This window comes from Zootoca vivipara, chromosome 14 (genome assembly GCF_963506605.1).
Source record: "Zootoca vivipara chromosome 14, rZooViv1.1, whole genome shotgun sequence".
NCBI classification, from domain to species: Eukaryota; Metazoa; Chordata; class Lepidosauria; order Squamata; family Lacertidae; genus Zootoca; species Zootoca vivipara.
Genome location: NC_083289.1, coordinates 38,160,038 through 38,180,537, shown reverse-complemented (window position 1 = coordinate 38,180,537; position 20,500 = coordinate 38,160,038). Strand labels below are relative to the sequence as shown.

The window sequence follows — 20,500 nt, the reverse complement described above, 5'->3', positions numbered from 1 at the left end:
ATATTCCCCAAAAGAACTAGAGCCACAAAATTCTCCAAAAATTCTCAAGAAGAGCAAAGGAAAGTCTTACTCTAGATACATTTATGTCTCAAGAGTGCCCAGTAGAATTTTGAAAAATCAATAAAATGTTTTTTAAGTGGCCTGTAGAATTAAACACACACACACACCCTTAAAAGGTTTGTGTCTTCCTTTTGCTACTGAAAGTATCTAAATTTATCAGAAAAAGTCACCGGAAATAGCATGTCAGAGAGAGTAAATTCACGCTAAAGGTTGAGAACATTTTGTTGAGTGTGGCCAGGGTTTCCCTCCACACTCAGGGTCTGGTCTGGTTCCTCCAATTTATCCCACTGCTGCCAAGTTTTCTCTAGGTCAAAGCACTAGGACTGCTGAAAACAATGTTCCCAGCACTCACCAGCTGCAAGCATACTGGCTGCATGAATTACATTTTAAAATAATTTTAATTTGGCAAATTTAAACAAAAAATTAAATGCATTTAACAAATATTTGGAATGTTATTAATGACAATTTGTCATTTTTTCTCCTTGTGCACTCAGGCAGTGACTGTCAATAGAAGTGGAGTCAAAATGAAATCACTGAAAAAAGGGAGGAATTAGAATGCTTGGGGAAACCCCTGGAACATTATTTGCAGAACTACAAATAATGATGATTTTGATTATGATGATGATGGAGTTGACCCCCCCACCCAAAGAAACCTAGCCCTATAAGGATTGTCCAGGCTCATTAGTCACAGACATAGTATCAGTTGGAAAAAGGGAAAACATGGAAAAAGGAGAAGAGAGGTGGAAGGGGATGGAATGCCTGCTGGAGGAAGGAATGGCTGGCTGGGTGGGAGGCATTCTGAACAAAATTCCTTTTAGAGAGGCAAGGATATACAGATCTGATTTGCTTAGCCAAACCATGACTTAGTACAAAGGAGAAAAACATAGGTTCCCAGAGTGAAGACTGCAGCCACTGTGTTCTTGCCCTGGTCCTGATGGCCTTTGGTTACATAATAAAGACTTGGATTACTTAAAATGGGAATCATTGTTCTCTATATTTGAAACCATGTTTGCTTTCTTTTCCTCTGGGAGAAGGACAAGTTTGTTTTTGAAACAAAAAACAAAAAAAGACTTTGGATGCCGGACAGCATTCTGAATCAAGATGGCACATCAAAGCATCACTCTGACATGATTTTGCTCTTTTTTGGCATAGGTTGGGTCCACTACTTTTGACACCTCTGAAGATTTCATCATACCATTTGGCAGGTCTTCACAAACTTTGGTGTGACAGTTCTAACCTGTGCCAATCTGGATAGCTTTGAAGGTTTTGCTGCCCAATTTGGCAGGATGGCATCAACCTGCACATATGTGGATGCCTCTGGAAATATCATCATCAGTCTTCATCTATGTTTGGATGCCAGGCACCATTTTGAAGCGAGATGGTGGGCCAAATTAACCATAATTAAATATTAGCTCCCCAACATTTTATTATTATTATTATTATTATTATTATTATTATTATTATTATTATTCAGTCCCAGTTCAGGTTCTTCCCAGGTCAGGTTGGAGTCCTGAGTTGGTGTGTATGCGTGTGTGTGTGTGTGTGTGTGTGTGTGTGCGCGCGCACACACACACACACACACACAACCCACAACCCACAAACCCACAAATTACACTATCCATTTAAAAATTGCAACATATTTTAGTGTCTTCAAATTCCTAGGCAGCACTGGGCATTTCGTGTGTGTGTGTGTGTGTGTGTGTGTGTGTGTGTGTGTGTGTGTAAGTAAAATGTGGTGAAAACAGTAAGGGAAAAATTTAGATCTAGGCTGCATTGCTCAAATATTTAAAAATAATTACACTGCTTAAATCATTTACAAATGATAGAGGATATGAAATTCTTCATATCTCATACTTACATATGAATATCTCATACTTATCTCATATCTCATACTTACATATGAATATCTCATACTTATCTCATATCTCATACTTACATGAATCTATTGTGTAATATATGGTCTGGTCTCAAGGGAGCATGGTAAAGATTGGATTTAGCAATTTTACACAAAAATTGTTAACCACAAGAGAAAACCTCTGTAAGAAAAACCTACAATTTCCAGCACTGAAATACTTTAAATTACAAATGTTTCTCAATGGAACTAAATGAATAAAAGTGTTATTAAATGTTACTTTAAAACTAGTTGGGAAGAGCACAATAGCAAGGAACACCTTGTGTTGTGCAATCATTTCTTTCATCCTGCTTTTAGTTTTTAAAATGAAAAGAATCTAATTTATATTTGTACTAACTGTAATGAAAAGAAATTTATGTTCTTGGCTAACTATTTGATTGCACATATGAAGAAATGTTAAATATCTAGAGCATGAAGAGAGAAGAAACAGCTATGACACCACACACAGAGATTTCCAGCAAATCTGAGTAATAATAATAACAAGGGAGATTTTTCAGCCCAAGTACAACTGGAAAAAGGAGAAGAGAATTCATTTCCAGTCAAAATGATCTTCCATGTCATGTTTTAAAGACACTAAATCTAAAAATAAATATGCTATGGCCATTCTATGTGATGTGTGGATAGTTAACAGATACTTATTTAAGAGATTTCCCAGCCACAGTGCTGTGTGTATTTATTCTAGATGAATCAAACAGGTCTAGCACTTTCATCTATAGGCATCAAGATATCACAGGGGTTGTCAACCTTTTTGAGCCTGGGAAGGAAGGAGTTAGCCTTTCCTCCCCAGCCACACTCTCCAAAAAGATCCTACCACCGCCATATACAATAACCAATCTGGGGGTGGGGGTGGGGGTGGAGTCTTTTATTAAAGCCAACAGAAGGCTTCTTCCAAGCCAATTTGCAGCAGGAAGAGATTTCAAGGGCGTGGTCACGGCTGAAGAGGCGAGAGTTAACACTCCCTCCTCACTGCAATCCCTTCATTGCCATTAAGCTTGGGAAGAATAAGAAAGTATGCAAAAGAAGTCACTATATGTAAGTTTTATGGAAAGTATACGGATTCCGGGTTTTTTCTTGGCACAAAAATCCCTGACTATTATGCATGTTGGAGCTCATATTGAAGAACGACAGGGAAGACTTTCTACCGCTTTTCATAGCGGAGTTTGATATCAACCTGCTGAGCATACGCATCTAACAAAAATGGACAGACTTACTGGAAGTAATGAACATTTTCTACCCACCAAAACTTTAGGGTTTTCATAAAACACAACAGGCATTTATCAAATAAGAGAAAGAATATCTTAAGAATGCTTGGTTAACAGCAAAATATGACAATAACTAAGGTTATGGCATGGAATCAATACACTTTACCTGGTTAGTAGTGGGGGTTGGCAAGACTGGAGATGGTGCCTCCCTTGTTTTGGGCTCACCAGGGGATGCTGCTGAGCCCTGGGATTCCTGACTAGCAGGCTGATCTGGAGATAAAGCATCACTGCTGTCTTCATCAAAGGATTCATCCAATCCTTGAGGATAGTTCTCCTGGCCAACCGCTAAAATGAAAGTGGGTGGGTGGGAAACCACCTTTAAATGCCATGATAATGCAGAAACAATTGACTTGTTATTTTTGACATGTATCCAACACTCATTCGGTGAAGACCTGTGGACATTTCACAAGTAACAGACCTTCTTGTATGGAGGTCTTCTTTGTATGAGTTTGGAGCAAACTAAACAAAGCAGCGTTGGGCACTTGCTTTCATCATATGTCTACTCCAGTTCCACATAAAACAGGTTGGAGATTTTAATAGTACAAGAGTGCATGGCAGAGAGGTGCTAAACCTTCCTTGGTTCCATGTTTTACTGAGGATACTCTGTATTCTCAGCTCCAGGTAATCGTCTCCATTTCTGACTCAGTATTGAGGTCAAGAAGGTAAAAAAAAGTGCCTGGAGCAACAAAGTGTGTAGAAGTAAGGTATGGGGCATTTGGCACCCCTCTTCCATGTCCTCCACCCCCTGCATTATATGAGAGAACCAGGCAGGCCAGGAACAATGGCCCTGTCATTTGGCTGCATTTTTTCCTATTTTTTTTCCTAATTACCACTGAGAAATTTGATTTACACTGCACATTCTGTGCAACTATTCCATAAAACAAAACATGCTTTCTGTCGTAAGTTAAATATTAAGCTGAACAAAACTTGAGAGGGTAATAAAAAAGACTAACCTGATTAAAAGAATGTGTTCTAGGAAAAGCTGGGGGGGGGACCTCTCCTGTCGTTGAGGATGAGGACAAAGCAATACTCTTGAAGGCAATAACTGGCTTACTTATTATCATATTGAAAAAAGATTTAAAAATCAGGGTAGAGGAGAATGCCATGTGTACCTTGAAAAAGCAGGCTCGTTTTCTTTCAAGTGCAAGTGTGTGAGTGACATAGTCTGAATGATTTATGTATGCGGAATGTGGGACTCAAATGTGCACTGACTGCAGATCCACAGTTCCACAAAACAGACATTTATATATGCTCTTAGGATTCCTTTAATATACGTTACCAACAATTGAGGAGTGGCGGACGAAAATGTTTGACTATGCAGAACTAGCAAAGTTTACCTGTGGGATCCGAAACCAAGGAGATGCAAAGTTCCAGGGGGACTGGAGTAAATTTATTGATTATATAGAGAAGAACTGTAGAAGTTTAAAGACACTTGCAGGACTGAAATAAATCCTACGAATTTAATTTATCTATGTTAGTATAAAATAACTGCGAGATAAGAGGAAACAAGAAAGCTGAATGAACGGAGGGAGGGAAGTCATAGCTTGGCAGAGCGAGATAGAAATGAGAGAGGTATATAAGATGGAATGTGAAAAAAAAATATTTTTTATTTGTTGTTTATTTGGAAATTTTAATAAAAAATATTTTCAAACACACACACACACACACACACACACACACACACACACACACACACACGATTCCTTTAATATCAGGGTGGATAAGAATCAATGATTTTTTTAAAAAAAATCAAAAAAATCGGATTTTTTTTATTTAAATCAGATTTTTTAAAATAAAATGCTTTTTGAGGAAAATATATTACCATCCAAAGGTTATTCCATCATGAAATAAAGATTAGTTTTTTTAATTATGTAGAATAAGGTTGTATATGTTTAATTTTTTGGGTAAATAAATTCCATTAATCCATTCACAATGTCATGCTCTTCCAGAGGTTTTTGTAAGATTATTGGGCAGTTTCTCTGCCTACAAGATATTATCACAGATGCTTGGTTTACTTTTGCAGTTCTCAAAACTGAATTTGACTCAACAGAGATCACATGCCTCTTCTTCACAGCAAAAATGTTATAACATGAACAGAGTTGAGAAAAAGACCTTAATCCTATTGTTCTACAATCCTATGAATACAGAAACAACCCCTTCAGTGCTAAGTTTCAAGAAGTTCAGTGAACTGAATAGAAACAAAATTTTTCTGATTGTTTGGAGTGGACAGTATTTAAGTTTTTCATGTGTAGGCTGGGCTGACAGTCTAAGTTTTATATATATATATATATATATATATATATATATATATATATATATATATATATATATATTGTTTTGTTTAGCAAAAATTAGTTAACAAACATGGATGTTTGTTTAAGCAAATAACATATGCTGTAATGTTATTGTTTCAGTTGAATAAATCTATTTAAATTGTTATTATTAAGGTAATGGTTATTTTTCTCCTTCCTAAGTACAACAGTAAAGTTGTCCAAATATGAATGATTAACCTATTAAACTGGGGATAAAAAACTAATATGAAAATTGTTATTCTAAAAATCTTCATCTACTTGCATATTAAAGTTATACCAGCAAGAATTAGTCTTTATGTAGACAACTATGATTTAAATCAAGCTTTCCTGACTAGTGATTTAAATCGTGATTTAAATCAGTTTGATTTAAATCAAATCCACCCTGTTTAATATACTGCTATTTCCCCCTTTAAAAATAGAACAATCCCTGATCTGGTGTCAGTATCCTGTTCCACAAAATGAACAAGGTGCAAATTGTAGTATTGCTGTGGGACATAACTACATCTATGTGTTTTGCTTTTGGGGGGGAAAGTATAAGGGAAATATGCGTTTCAGATCTGGAGAGGAGTGCAGAGTATTTAATATTTTTTTTTAAATTAGGTGGTGTAAGAAATGCTTCTCAAAATTTTAAAGGACACAAAATGGCTTGGATATCATGGAAAGGACGTCACTAATGACGTCATAGGTACTATCCAATGAGTGTCAGATATACAGCACTTCCAACTGTAAGGGACACAGAAAAAGAAAAGGGACCAAAAAATCCCCCACAAAGGAAGCAGATGACACTGAAAGAAAATCTTTATCAATTAATAATTGTCTTTGCAAAAAAATAAGATGCTTTGCATTTCCGTTGATGACAACCACAGCACCAGCAGAACAAACATATAAATAAATATGTGAGTCATCACAAAGGTATTTAAAGGTATTTATACTCACAGAAATAAATTATGATAGCTACCGGTAAAGCTATCCTATATAATAAAGTCCAAGTTGTCCCTGCGTCCAAGTTGTCCCGTGTGTCCCTGGGGTACTGCGCATGTACCCTAGAGACACAGGGATTGGACGGAGAGACAGGACGCACACACACGTGCGCTCCCCCCCCTCTGCCTACCGTTTACTCCGCTTTGTCTGGGCCCTCCGCTGAGCCCAGCTGGGCAGCGGGCGCCCAAGAAAAGACCGTGATTCGGCCTCTTTCTGTGGCGGCGGAGCGTGGGGGGGCGGCTAGCCCCTCCCACAGCCGCCGCTTCGTTGGGGCGCTCCGCTGAGCCCAGCTGGGCTCGGGCGCCCAGAAGAAGGCCACAATCCGGCATCTTTCTGTGGCGGCGGCGCGTGGGGGCGGCGGCTAGCCCCTCCCACAGCCGCCGCTTCGGCAGGGCGCTCCGCTGAGCCCAGCTGGGCAGCGGGCGCCCAGAAGAAGGCCGCAATTCGGCCTCTTTCTGTGGCGGCGGCGCGTGGGGGGGCGGCTAGCCCCTCCCACAGCCGCCGCTTTGTTGGGGCGCTCCGGTGAGCCCAGCTGGGCAGCGGGCGCCCAGAAGAAGGCCGCAATTCGGCCTCTTTCTGTGGCGGCGGCGCGTGGGGGGGCGGCTAGCCCCTCCCACAGCCGCCGCTTTGTTGGGGCGCTCCGCTGAGCCCAGCTGGGCAGCAGGCGCCCAGAAGAAGGCCGCAATTCGGCCTCTTTCTGTGGCGGCGGCGCGTGGGGGGGGCGGCTAGCCCCTCCCACAGCCGCCGCTTTGTTGGGGCGCTCCGCTGAGCCCAGCTGGGCAGCGGGCGCCCAGAAGAAGGCCGCAATTCGGCCTCTTTCTGTGGCGGCGGTGCGTGGAGGGGGCCGGCTGGCACCTCCCACGGCCGCCGCTTCGGCGGGGCTGCACACCCGTTCCTCTCTGCTTTGCACACTAAAAAACAATAAAATCTGTTCTAGCGCCCGTTTATTTTAACGGGCTGAATTCCACTAGTTAATGATAAATTAACGTGCTAAGACAGGAAATATGCAGGAGAAATGATTTTGAGGATTTTGAGGAAGGTATTTGTAGAATTTGTACTGTTAAAATGGAAAGGGGTCAAACCATTGCAAGAGGTGTTAATTTTTTTGGGAGGTTGGATAGTTAGAATGGGGTGGGGCACACATTTTTATTTTTAATTCATTATATTATTATTAAAAATAAATATATTATGATTAAAAATGCATTTTGAGAGAAACCATCTGGATCTTCTACAACAAATGACTTCACAAATGCACCTTTTTAAATGTATATTTTCGAAACCTCATTACTTGGAAGGTCCTTTAAGGCTCAGGTTTTCACTTCTCATTCTTTTCTGCATCAATAGACCCATGTCCAGCACCGAGGGCCTTCTGGCAGTTCCCTTGCTGCAAGAAGTGAAGTTACAGGGAACTAGACAGAGGGCCTTCTCAGTAGTGGCGCTGGCCTGTGGAACACCCTCCCATCAGATGTCAAGGAAATAAGCAACTATATTACTTTTAAAAGACATCTGAAGGCAGCCCTGTTTAGGGAACTTTTAAATGTTTAATGCTGTATTGTGTTTTTAATATTCGGTTGGGAGCCGCCCAGAGTGGCTGGGGAAACCTAGCCAGATGGGCGGGGTATAAATAATTGATGATGATGATGATGATGTCACAGGTTCCCTACTTGCCTATAATTGCTTCTTTGACACTGGAGTCTACAGGAAGGATGTTTTTTTCTACAAGTTCCATAGGACCAGGCCTCTGAGCAATCTTTTCATTCAGATCATCTGCCAATCGTGCTCTTTTCAGTTTCATCTGAGTTGCTTGTAGAGAGGGTTCCGCAAAGGTCTCTGGAAGAAAGGGGACACATTTTAAAAAGAACTATACAATTTCCAACTCCTTTTTATGAACATTGGTTTTGATTTTAATATTAAAACCATATTTTCAACATCTAAAGGTAAATCTAGATCACATTATTTATGCATTTCTAGAGGGGCATTTGCTGACCTCAGATTAGATACGGTATAACAGGACAAATATTTTTAATGGCTAGCACAGTTCACCACAAGCTATGCATTTCTGGCACTGTACAATCTTTGCAGCTATATCTGTGTTTGAAGTAGAAATCAAAGTACAAATTTCTGAAATAAGCAGATAAATATTCTTTATTAAGTAGTCTAGAAACGCCACATCACAGTTAACATCCCTAACATCTACTTTACCTTAAATCAAAGATTGTTAAATATGTAAATCGAGTAAATTAGATTTGATCAACACATATTAATAATTCATTTTTCAAGGGAGATTCATTGGCTTTGTCTAAAGGTTTGGAATATATTCAAGTTCTGAAGCCATATTGAGTGTTTTAAATTGTTCAACCAGAAAATATGACATCAGGGTCCTCACCTTCAAGAATGTGCATTCTGACCAACTCTGATCTATCAGGTCTACTGCGTATCTTGTGCTTCAGAAAATTTTCAGTCTGAAGGAAAAAATTCATGAACGTTAAATATACCACATTTACTGGCAATTCACCCAAATCAGTTCACTTTAAGGAAACATTTTTGGGAAATAGCTTTCAGAGTACATGTCTTTATTGCAGTCCTGAATGGCTGTCATTGAAGGAAATTATTGAAATTCTTTGGTCACAGAAAAAACATAGCCATCTGAGAATGTTTTGCAAGATGTTGCCTTACATCGGAAGATTATGTTTTATGTTTATTATTAAATCATTTAGAGAATACTACAGAACATCAGGTTCTTGGCAACTCACACAATAAGGGATAAAATGCAGACGTCTCCCCTTCACGTTTTACAATCCAAGATCCAACTCATACAAATTTACTCTTTGTAGATGACATATTTCAAACCTATTCCTCTACATAGTGACGCTAGTGAACAAAATGTGGTATAAATCTAATTTAGGATTCCTAGCAAGTCAGCAGTTACAACCACCAGACTTTATGGTGTTTTGAACTGTTTTGACTTTTTTAAATGCAAGAATGACTTCCCAATAGTGCAGTTTGCCCATTTTTTAAGGCCACTTCTATTGAGCAGATTAAACATGAATACGCAACACACTTACCACAGGAAATACAAGTCAGCATTTCCCCCTGAATGTCATTAAGCAGCACTGAGCTTAAGCTGTTCTATGATTGAGTCCTATATTGTATTACAATGAAACACACTGGCACCTATCATGGTAAACCATAAACCATGGCTTACTGTGAATGAGCAGTGTACCAATGCTCATTTTGTTGGGCCAGGAGTAACAAATCATGAGCCTTGGCTTAGAGTGACATGCAAACCAGTGCTCTGGGTTTACTTCTACCAGACAAACCACAATTCGTAAGCCAAGAACAACCCTTGGGCTTTACATCATTGTGGTTTGTTTGGGCAGAAAATGAATCTCAGCTGGGATTATCTACTGTAAATCTATATTCAGTGGAAGATGAGGGTGACTGGGGAAAGGACTGAAGGATATTATAAGTAATCATACTGTTGCCTGTTTTTGGCTTGTTTGTATTAGTTACTGTAGGACTTTAAATTTCATTAAAAATGACCCCAAAATTTAGTTCCAGAGATTATAATCTAGTTTTGTTTCATCTTGTTTCACATATCTTGCATATCTTACCCTTTCCAAATGCAAATATATGTGAAGAATGAAGCAACACGTTTAAACTTGATTCCTTACCCTGGCTCTTTCCAAGCTCTTTATCTGTTCATGGAATGCAGCTGGGCTCTTCAAAGCTACAGTGGAGAAGTAAAAGACTGACATGAAACTATCAGAACATACTGGTAAAGATGGATACTTTATACTCCTTGATATTTGTTTCTACTAACATTGAATGCACTCTATCCACAATATATGGCCTTCTCTTTGTTGCCCTCCCCTACCTGTCATAATGACGGGGCTTTTGTTAGTAATAATAAAACCTACATCTACATCGACTAGGTTTGCCAGACTCAATAGAGGACAGGACTGCTTGGAAATTAAACAAAGGGTCTGCTGGTTTCTCTTTAAGGTTTCCAGACTCAAAAGAGAGCAGGGCAATTCAAGGCACAGAAGTCCTGTCCTCTATTGAGTCTGGCAACCCTAACATCGACCAATAAGTTCAATGAACTTCATTATTATTGAATGGGATCCAAAGGACCATGAGCAGAAAAATGAGGTGCTTGCATTAATTTCCCTCTATATACCAGTAAGTATTAGAGCATGAGGTGACAATTGTTTAGAAACGGCAAACAGAAACCAAATAAGGTAAATGTGCGTGGAGAATAATAGGTTGGTTTCAAGTGTCTGCCAGTAACAAAAATAACGTTCATGCACTCTCATTATTCTCCCCTTTCCCTTGCATTACTCTTCCCCCATCCCTGCCAAAAGGGACTCACAGTTAGGACTGATTAGCTGACTGGCAACCTCACTTTTGCCAGGGATTGGTTGTACTCAGGAGTTCCCAAACAGCATAATTTGGCCTGCTTCCCCCACATGCATATGAAGTTGAGCAGCCACCACCTTCTCAAGCATCTTGTCGAAAGGGGAATCTTTGTAACTGGGTAGTACTTGATGCAACCCTCCAGATCCAGGGAGATCTCTTGAGGAGAGGGTGCACTATGGCCACCTCTAACGCAGAAGGCATTACCTACTCCTGCAATGAAGAATTAAATACCCTCTGGGCTTGCTCATTCAATACCCCAGCTAGCTCTAACAACCCAAGTTGGACAAAGGTTAGACCTGCATGTGATGGGTTTGACATCTTCAAGTATCCACAAGCATCTTGTTTTGCATTATCAGGCCCTGATATCTGAAACTGATACCAAACAACCAGACTTGATGGGGATCTAACCACCTTCTCTAGTGCTGTATAAACAATGGCATCAAATAACTTTGCTCTCAAAATGCCTTGCAAACTTGTCACAGCAGGCTTCTGAGGGTTCCAAGCCATTTTCACAGGGCAAGAGCTTAACTCATTCATCACAGAAAAACTCTGCTGGATGAATACTGGAGGATGCAATGGTGGCAGAAGTAAGCTTTCTTTGCTGATATCACCAACACCACATGGTGGGATAGATTCCATGCCTTTATCATCAGTTGTCTTGGTTATGAGATTATGTAACTTGCACTCAGGGTGTCATCCACCCAGCCTACGCTGATATGGTACCAAGTACCATGGGGACAAACTGAGTGAAATCTGTCTCACCTAGCACATACACTCACATCATGGTACTATATGCCAAGTCAGCTCCTTCACCTAAAATCAAATTGTAAATAAGGAATGGCAATGACCAACCTGGCATACTGCAACAGCACTACCAGCCTGGAGGACAGGTTGGTAGAACAGAAAAAAGCCACAGACCACAATTAATTGCTTGCTATTATTTTCTCTTCATCCACCTGTGCTGCATCTCACTTTGCCACGGACTGTCCGGATTGGGGCATCTCTTTCCCCCCGCCTCACCTTCCTCCACCCAAACACATAAACTATCCAACTCACAAACACACAAATGAAGGAAAAGTTTATAAGACGACATAAATAGGAACAAACTCCATGTAAAGCAAGCACTTAGCAAAGCTAAAATAAAACAATTAGCAGGAAACAAAGTGCATATGATGTTTCTAAAAATGCACACAAAAAGCCCATTTCCTACACACCCTAAGAGGCTCATATCTTTAAGGTTTATTGAAAGTGCAGTGGAAACAGACCCAAGCAATCTACTAAAAAGTGCAACCCAGCCTCTTGCCTTGGGCCACCTCTTCCCAAACCGCCACTCAGCATACAAAACCAGCCCCTCATTCTAGCCTCTCACACCAAAAACCCACCCAGCTCCACATGATTAGGTTTTCCATCATAACTTCCACATGTGTCATGCAACTTTCTCATGTGGAAGGTATCTTTGGGTTCTGACCAACTGAATCATGTTTTAGAAACAGTGCATGCCTATATATATATCTCCAACCAGTAAAGGTTTTTTCGTTGCTTCTGAAGCAGTAGTTCTAAATTGACATACAGACATCCTAATATTAGCTATTACAGAGACATGTGACAATAAATCATTTTATTATTCATTGAATTTCTAATTAATCCATAATACTTCAATGAAGTATATTATTGGTTTTAAACAAAAAAAATGTATCTTCCCAGTTTTTTTCTAAACTTAAAAATGGTAGACATATTCCACAAAGGTGTAATATTTCTCTGTGTGCGTGTCTGAGAGAGAAAAAGACAGTGCAAGCACATAATTTTGATTATCCCTTTGTTTTCTGGGGGTTATAAATGTTATTGGTTATTTCCTTTTGTCTTCAGCAAGAAGTCTGAGAATTCAGTGCTGCACAAGCTGCAAAAAATAAAATTAGTCTTACGTGGCATGATTCCCTGATCCACCAGCTGTTCTCTTGTCCGCCTTTGCTGTAGCCTTAGCTGAAGTACTGGCAACAGAAAAAAGGGAATAATTATTTGACAATCAGGAACGCAGTTTTACGAGTAGCTAAGTACAATGGGTGCAATCCAGAGAAAGTTAGAGGAATACATAATTCTCACTAAATTAATTGGACTTAAGCCCTACAGCTTAATGTTTCATTACGACCCCTTGTTTTCCATAGGATTTAGGTGCATCAACACAGACAGAATATGCTCCTTTCCATGGTGGAGTGGCACAGGCATTTTAACTTGAATTCGTGCATTATTATATTGCATTGTGTTTTGATGGTAGTGGAATATTGCCAAGACACTAGGCAAATTATCTGTGGAAGATATCTCTTTGTAAATGTCCATATCTACAATCAATTCCCTAGGAGCTGGTGCTGTTAGTGCAGGGAAGTCCCCAGACAAGGGCGTACCCACCACGGGGCAAGTTAGGGCAGCTGCCCTACTCTAGAAGCAGGGCTGGTGGGCAGAGGCGGAGCACAGCCCGGCGGAGCGCGAGTTCGCCATTCCCGCCGCGCCGCGCCACACCCTCCCTCCAGCTCCCCGGCGCGCCCTCAGGCAAGGCCAAGCGCGGCGGGGAACCAGGGAGCGCGGCGCGGTGGGCGGGAACGCCGAACTCACGCTCTGCTGGGCTGGGCTCCGCCTCCGCCCACCAGCCCTGCTTCTAGGGAGGGGCACAGCCCGGCGGAGCACGAGTTCGCCGTACCCGCCCGCCGCGCTGTGCCCTCCCTCCAGCTTCCCGTCGCGCCCTCTGGCAAGGCCAAGCGCGGCAGGGAACCAGAGAGCGCGGCGCGGCGGGAACGCTGAACTCGCGCTCCGCTGGGCTGGGCTCCGCCTCCGCCCACCAGCCCTGCTTCTAGGGAGGAGCACAGCCCAGCGGAGCGCGAGTTCGCCGTTCCCGCCCACTTTGTGGCCCCTCCCCTTCCGTGCCTTGGCCCCTCCCTAGTTTTGATCCTGGGTACGCCCATGTCCCCAGATCAAATCTCACCCAACTTACTAAATGATTTAAGGGACGGCACTATTCTTTTAGCCCTGCATCTACGATACAGGGATTATAACACTAGTCTGTCAGGACTGTTGAAAGGATTACTAAAATCAAGTGTAAGGAGTGATTTTAAAACTTAATACAAATTGGGCTGGGATCAGACCTTACCCCAGTCCACCACAATCATCTCACTCCCTACCCAACTCTTTTCCAGTGTCCTCAGTCATCCATACAGTAACCTACTAGCATGAAGTCCTATGTGAATAGGTCCAAAGCATAGTTCTACCCCAGATAAAATCCAGGAATCATCCTTGTGCAGACTGGTTTTTATACATAGTGGCCCTACTCAAATGCTATGCTCCTGCATGAATGCCCGTAAGCAGGGAAGGCTGAATGGGTAGGCAAGAAAAGAAAATGTGTTTTCACATTCTACCATGCATATGCACTGGCTCAGGAAAAGATATTATTCAATCCAACCCACTATATATTTGTTATTAAAGAACTATCACTGGAAGTTTGACATGTTCTGTTGTGTGCTCAGGGAATCATGCAGAGGTTAAAGATCTATCGTAAGGTTTCTGGTTATCCATTTTTAATGGGGGTATTTTTACATCTGCTTTTGGTCCAAACTGAATAACTGACTCTCCACCTACTTATTCAATTCTTGTATTTCTGAGTTGGCATAACTCATTACAGGCTTCCTCAGTTATCACAACTCCACAGTTGTGTGTATGTCACATATAAAATGCCATGTGTGTGGCAAAAGGCCAATAAGTTTATCTCACAGAGTTTTAAGAAAAAGACTGTTTCTCTCTTTTGAAAATTAAGTCACACCTTCAGGGCCAAAACAACCTTGCTTGCTTTTTAAATTTCCACTCAGCAATCAAATGACACTACCAACACATTCACAGGCTGGTTTAAATCAGTAACCTAGCCATAGTGGACCTGATCCTGCATTTTTTTGTCATGTAAAAACACGGTGATTCCTGGACCGTCCGCGGGCCGGATTTAGAAGGCGATTGGGCCACATCCGGCCCCCGGGCCTTAGGTTGCCTACCCCGACCTAGACAAATGTCCACACTGCCTGTGGCTAATGGGAGCTGTAATCCAAAACACCTGCCAGATACCACATTGTGGGAGGCAGTTACAAACTTTTAGACTGCAAGGATATCAATAGGACTTAGTTCCTAGTCAAAGAATTGCAGGTCAAAAATAAATTGGTTCCGTAGATCTTGGTGTGTGTTTTTTAAAGTTAATTGCCAAAACAAAATGATTACATCTTAATACTTCTCCTTGAGACTTGATATGAGATAACAAAAGGGAATCTAAGCAAACAATTAATCTAAGCATGTATACATTCTCTCTTCAAATAAAGTTTTTTTGAAAAGAGATTTAAGATAGGAAATATATATACCGTAATAAACTACATTGCATTCTCCTGTTTCTTCTTGATAGCTTAAGAATACCGGTATATGTTTAGGATGTGAAGTTTCCATTCTACTTTTTTTTAATGGAAACAAAACAAAAGTAGTTGCCAGATGGTCAAAAGAAACTCAACACTATAATTTTAGGACATTGTTTGTTTTCGAATGACAAACACTTTCAATGTGCAGTGTGTTTTTTCCCCAAAAAACTTGATTTTCAGTATGATATTGACATATAAAAAAGTTATTAGTCTAAAATATGAGTTCTGTTAGTTCTATATTTATTTCATAAAATTTATACATTGCTTTATTTTTTTAAAAAAATCCTTAAAGAGGTTTACAAATAGAATAAAACAATAAAATTATTGTTTAAAAATAATTAAAACAACTATTTAAAACATTCAAAAAACAGGCAATAAACTAAACAATATATCACCATTCTAGATATCTGTGCAGGCTTGTAGGCACCATAAATTAGTGTGTGCGTAACAAACTTAGAAAACAATACCATTCTATTATTCTAGAAAGCCCCCCCCCCCAAAAATTGCCACATTCACACGCAATGCTGAGTCCCCCGGCCAACAGCATACAAATCAATATGGCTAACCTGACCCAACAACTTACCCCCACCCCCCACACAAACAAGCCATGCTGCAATCAACTGAACTTGTGGTTTACACACCATTTGTTCAATAACCTGTGGTTCAATTTTGGTTTAGAGTGGTGTGCAACTAGGCCATACCCTGCAATGCAATGTTCCAGGTAATGCACTGCACATTGCCTCACACTGTCTCTATTAACCACAAAAAGGAACTTGTTCGCATGCCCCTATTTGTAGTTCTGATCCTAATAAATCTAGAGCACTAGGGTTATAAATTGCGCAGCACACTCAGAATAGAGAACTTAGTATAAAGCAACTCTAATTCTCCATGACTGGAAAGAGCACATAGGGAGTTATTCTTTCTAGTTCATGACTTTTGCCTTGTGTAATCACACATCTACACCAAGAAAATATGGGTCACTGTCTATTCTCTTCATCTTTTCAGTATCTATAGCAGGGGTCAGCAAACTTTTTCAGCAGGGGGCCGGTCTACTGTCCCTCAGACCTTGTGGGGGGCCGGACTATATTTTGAAAAAAAAATATGAACGAATTCCAATGCCCCACAAATAACCCAGAGATGCATTTTAAATAAAAGGACACATTCGACTTGTGTGAAAACATGCTGATTCCTGGACCATCCGTGGGCTGGATTTAGAAGGTGATTGGGCCTCATCCGGCCCCCGGGCCTTAGTTTGGGGACCCCTGATCTATAGCAAGGCTAATAGATGAGATCAGTATATGAGGGTGAAGGTTTGCCACCACATTCAATTACAGTATACACAAATGTGGCCAAATTTGTTGGTATTTATTTATTTATTTATTTATTTATTTATTTATTTGCTGACTTAAGTCATGGGTATAATCCAGGCATCCCCAAACTGTGGCCCTCCAGATGTTTTGGCCTACAACTCCCATGATGCCTAGCTAAGAGAACCAGTGGTCAGGAATTATGGGAATTGTAGTCCAAAACATCTGGAGGGCTGAAGTTTGGGGGTGGCAGGTATAATATTTTCTTATCTGCAGCAACCACTGGCCTAATAAGATGCAGGTTGACCACTTGTTACTCCATGCAGCTGTAACACTACAGTGTAAATGTGCAGCCTTTCTTTTCAGTCATAACTGCAGGGAATCTGTGAGGTCTGGACAGAAGAGTAAGATTAGCCTTTGATCAGTTTGTGAAGAATACTTCAGATACCATCTCAGAACATTCTAAATTAGAGTGTTCAGTTCTTTCACTGGTATGAACATTAAGTCACTGTGAGAAGAGAGAGAGAGAGAGGAGAGAGAAATGGATTACACAGGAAAGTCATTTTGGTTATCTCTACACTTACAGGCTAAAATCTCTAAGTAGGGTCAAGTACTTACTGGACATGAAGAGCAAGGAATCCCCATATCACTTTAAAAACCTTTTATACACACCTTTAGTAACATTTGCTTTTATAACTTATTTGAAACAACAGACACTTGAGCTAAGCCTGTGCCTTAACTTTTGAAGACTTGTTCCTCCATGTGGAGAGCAACAAATGAAACTTACCAATGAAAACAAATTAATACTAAACTGTGGCTCATCTTTTAGAATAACAACCTTTCAAAAATACATTCGTTCAGTTAAGAGCACATCAAGCAATTCAATTGTGTTGCAGTGCCAAACATTTTTATCTAGTGTCCTGTTGTGAAATATACCTGTTTACTGCAATGGACATGCCAGAAGATGCTGGTGCTCATTTTATAATGCAGCATGGGCTCAGGATAGTATAAACACATCTGATGCCTTGAGTCTATCAGAAAGACTAGCACTTTAAAAAGCCTACTGCCAAAAGCGACATGAGACAAGCAGAAATGCTATTAGTTATGGGGATTAACAATGCATTTGCCATTGCCAGAAATGCAGTGCAAGCCAAGGTTCCAATGTGAAGGCTCCGGAGTGGGAACTATACCCCAAACAATATAATAAGAGCCATTCCCCAAATAAAGTGAGTTAAACTGAAATGTTGCCAAGTATATTTTGTGTGTGTGTGTGTGTGTGTGTGTGTGTGTGTGTGTGTGTGTGTGTGTACGTACACACACACAGTCAAGCAACCTTTTTCATAATAAATTAGAGAGCAAAATGTTTGCCCTTTTAATTACCGGTATTTCAAATTGTTCAAAGAGCTCTGATGTTGTTATAATCTCAGACTTTTAAAATACAAGCACTGTCATTATTCCAGAAGGTTTGTCACAAGGTTCTATTAAAATCTAATAAAATGTCCACCAGGATTATGGGATGTGTGCTTGTGTGCTGCTCATCAGTTAGCTTTTTAATCACTCTCTCTTTTGTGTGGTATTAAACGTCTGCTATGGTTTTCCCAGTAGTGATGTATGGAAAAGCTATGGTTTTCCCAGTAGTGATGTATGGAAGTGAGAGCTGGACCATAAAGAAGGCTGATCGCTGAAGAATTGATGCTTTTGAATTATGGTGCTGGAGGAGACTCTTGAGAGTCCCATGGACTGCAAGAAGATCAAACCTATCCATTCTGAAGGAAATCAGCCCTGAGTGCTCACTGGAAGGACAGATCCTGAAGCTGAGGCGCCAATACTTTGGCCACCTCATGAGAAGAGAAGAATCCTTGGAAAAGACCCTGATGTTGGGAAAGATTGAGGGCACTAGGAGAAGGGGACGTCAGAGGACAAGATGGTTGGACAGTGTTCTCGAAGCTACGAACATGAGTTTGACCAAACTGCGGGAGGCAGTGCAAGACAGGAGTGCCTGGCGTGCTATGGTCCATGGGGTCACGAAGAGTCGGACACGACTAAACGACTAAACAACAACAACAACAAAACGTCTGCTTGTGTTAGCCACCTCAGTGGTTCACTTTTGAATCAGAAAACTGGGACATGAATATTTGTAATAAACTAATCAAGAATACAAGGTGAATACAAGGTTTAGGCCTATAGTTGGCGCTTTTACAGTTGCATGGATATCTGCCATATTTTGTTTGTTTCTTATCTGAGTTTTACCTATGCTACAATGTGAATTATACCATGATCCCACAATTCCAATTTCTCAACTTGTTCTTCTCAAACAGTACCCCCAGCCAACCCCATGGCACTCTGCTTTTAAATAGTTGAGCACTCTGGGAAACAGTATGTGGTATGTCATGGATATCAGCTGTTCAAAACCAAACAAAAATAAATTATATAGAGCTAGTGCAAATCCCTTTTTTAATTTGCTGCAGTTCCACACTTACCTGGGAGTAAGTCCCATGAAAATAAGACTTACTTCTGAGTAGACATCTACAGCACTACACAGTAGTAGCTCTTTGTGCTCCAGTCTTATGTTTTTATTCCACAAGACTGCCACAACTCAAATACACAGAAAACTCAGTGTGTTTATGTATTGATTACTTATTTAAGACATTTTTAGTCTGCTTTTTGCCTTCACAAGTCTTCAAGGAATTCGGCAGGACCCCTTGTGAAATCTACACAAAGTTGTATTTAAATACACGTGATACTGAGGAAAATCACTTGCTCATCTTTAAATGGTGTAATGCAGTTCTGAGAAGCAACACATTTAATTCATAGTTTAGCACCTGAAAAGTATTACAGATGGAAATAAAAAGGTATTAAAAGCATATTAAATCAATCCATAATTATTCAAGTAGAAATTGCTTATTTCCTGAGCACTAAAGCTGCTTCACATACATTAGTAATCCACAAAGCAAACTTATAAAATGGGCAATATTGCTATTTCCCTCTATTATCAATAGAGTGCTGTGGGAGAAAAATGGCAGCTTGCCCAAGACCAAGCTACCATTCCGTTCATGTTGCAACTGGGATTTCACAAATGGCAACCCTAGCATATAGCACAGTGCATTATAATAGCTACAACAGGCAGAAAAGAATAACTAAATAGTCCACCAAGATCCTCAGCAATTTTAAGGTGATAGAACTATTTAATTCCAGCTCCAATGAGTTTTGTAGCATGTTCTGTTCAACTTCTGTCTGTGTTTTTAAATGTGTCATCTAAAATGTCCAGCTGCATTTTGAATGTACAAGTATTATAAACACTGTGATTTATAATGTGGGATTCACTGGCATATATAAACATATCAAACGAAGTATGAACAGTGGGGGGAAGCAGGACACAAAGTGTAAAGCATGTATTCTCTTTACTTTTAAAACAAGATGGGCTGTTGTTGTTTAAAAAAATAGATAGGCTTTCCCCTGCAGGCATCTTAATTATAATTTAATGTGACTTTATTGTCCATCTGCACAAACCATAGCTAGGAATCAATTTAGCCTTGAGCTGTTGCCACCACACCAAAAGAAGAGGTGCTAAGAGAACTTAAAATACTGTCATGCCATACCCTCCAACATTTCTCCAATGAAAATAGGGACGTCCCATTCCATAATGATAATTTTGCCATTTACACCCCACACATCTTACTGGGTTGCCCAAGCCAATCTGGGCAGCTTCCTACATATATAAAATCATAATAAAACATTAAACATTGAAAAGAATTCTATACAGCATTGCCTTCAGATGGCTCGGGGGTCGGATAACTCCATACCCTTGAGC

At 40.4% G+C, this 20,500-nt stretch overlaps 1 protein-coding gene across 8 annotated transcripts in view; it reads right to left on the bottom strand.

The window, feature by feature from the left end:
• The window catches only part of MRTFB (myocardin related transcription factor B), a 93,458-nt gene that overhangs the window by 15,501 nt on the left and 57,457 nt on the right, over positions 1-20,500 (bottom strand). For all 8 annotated transcript variants that reach the window (XM_060282875.1, XM_060282876.1, XM_060282877.1 and 5 more), the window contains 5 exons: positions 12,869-12,934; positions 10,202-10,257; positions 8,914-8,989; positions 8,196-8,357; positions 3,341-3,519 (listed from right to left, as the gene is read on the bottom strand). In XM_060282875.1, the coding sequence (XP_060138858.1) occupies positions 3,341-3,519; positions 8,196-8,357; positions 8,914-8,989; positions 10,202-10,257; positions 12,869-12,934 (539 nt within the window). The remainder of the gene's footprint in view (positions 1-3,340; positions 3,520-8,195; positions 8,358-8,913; positions 8,990-10,201; positions 10,258-12,868; positions 12,935-20,500) is intronic.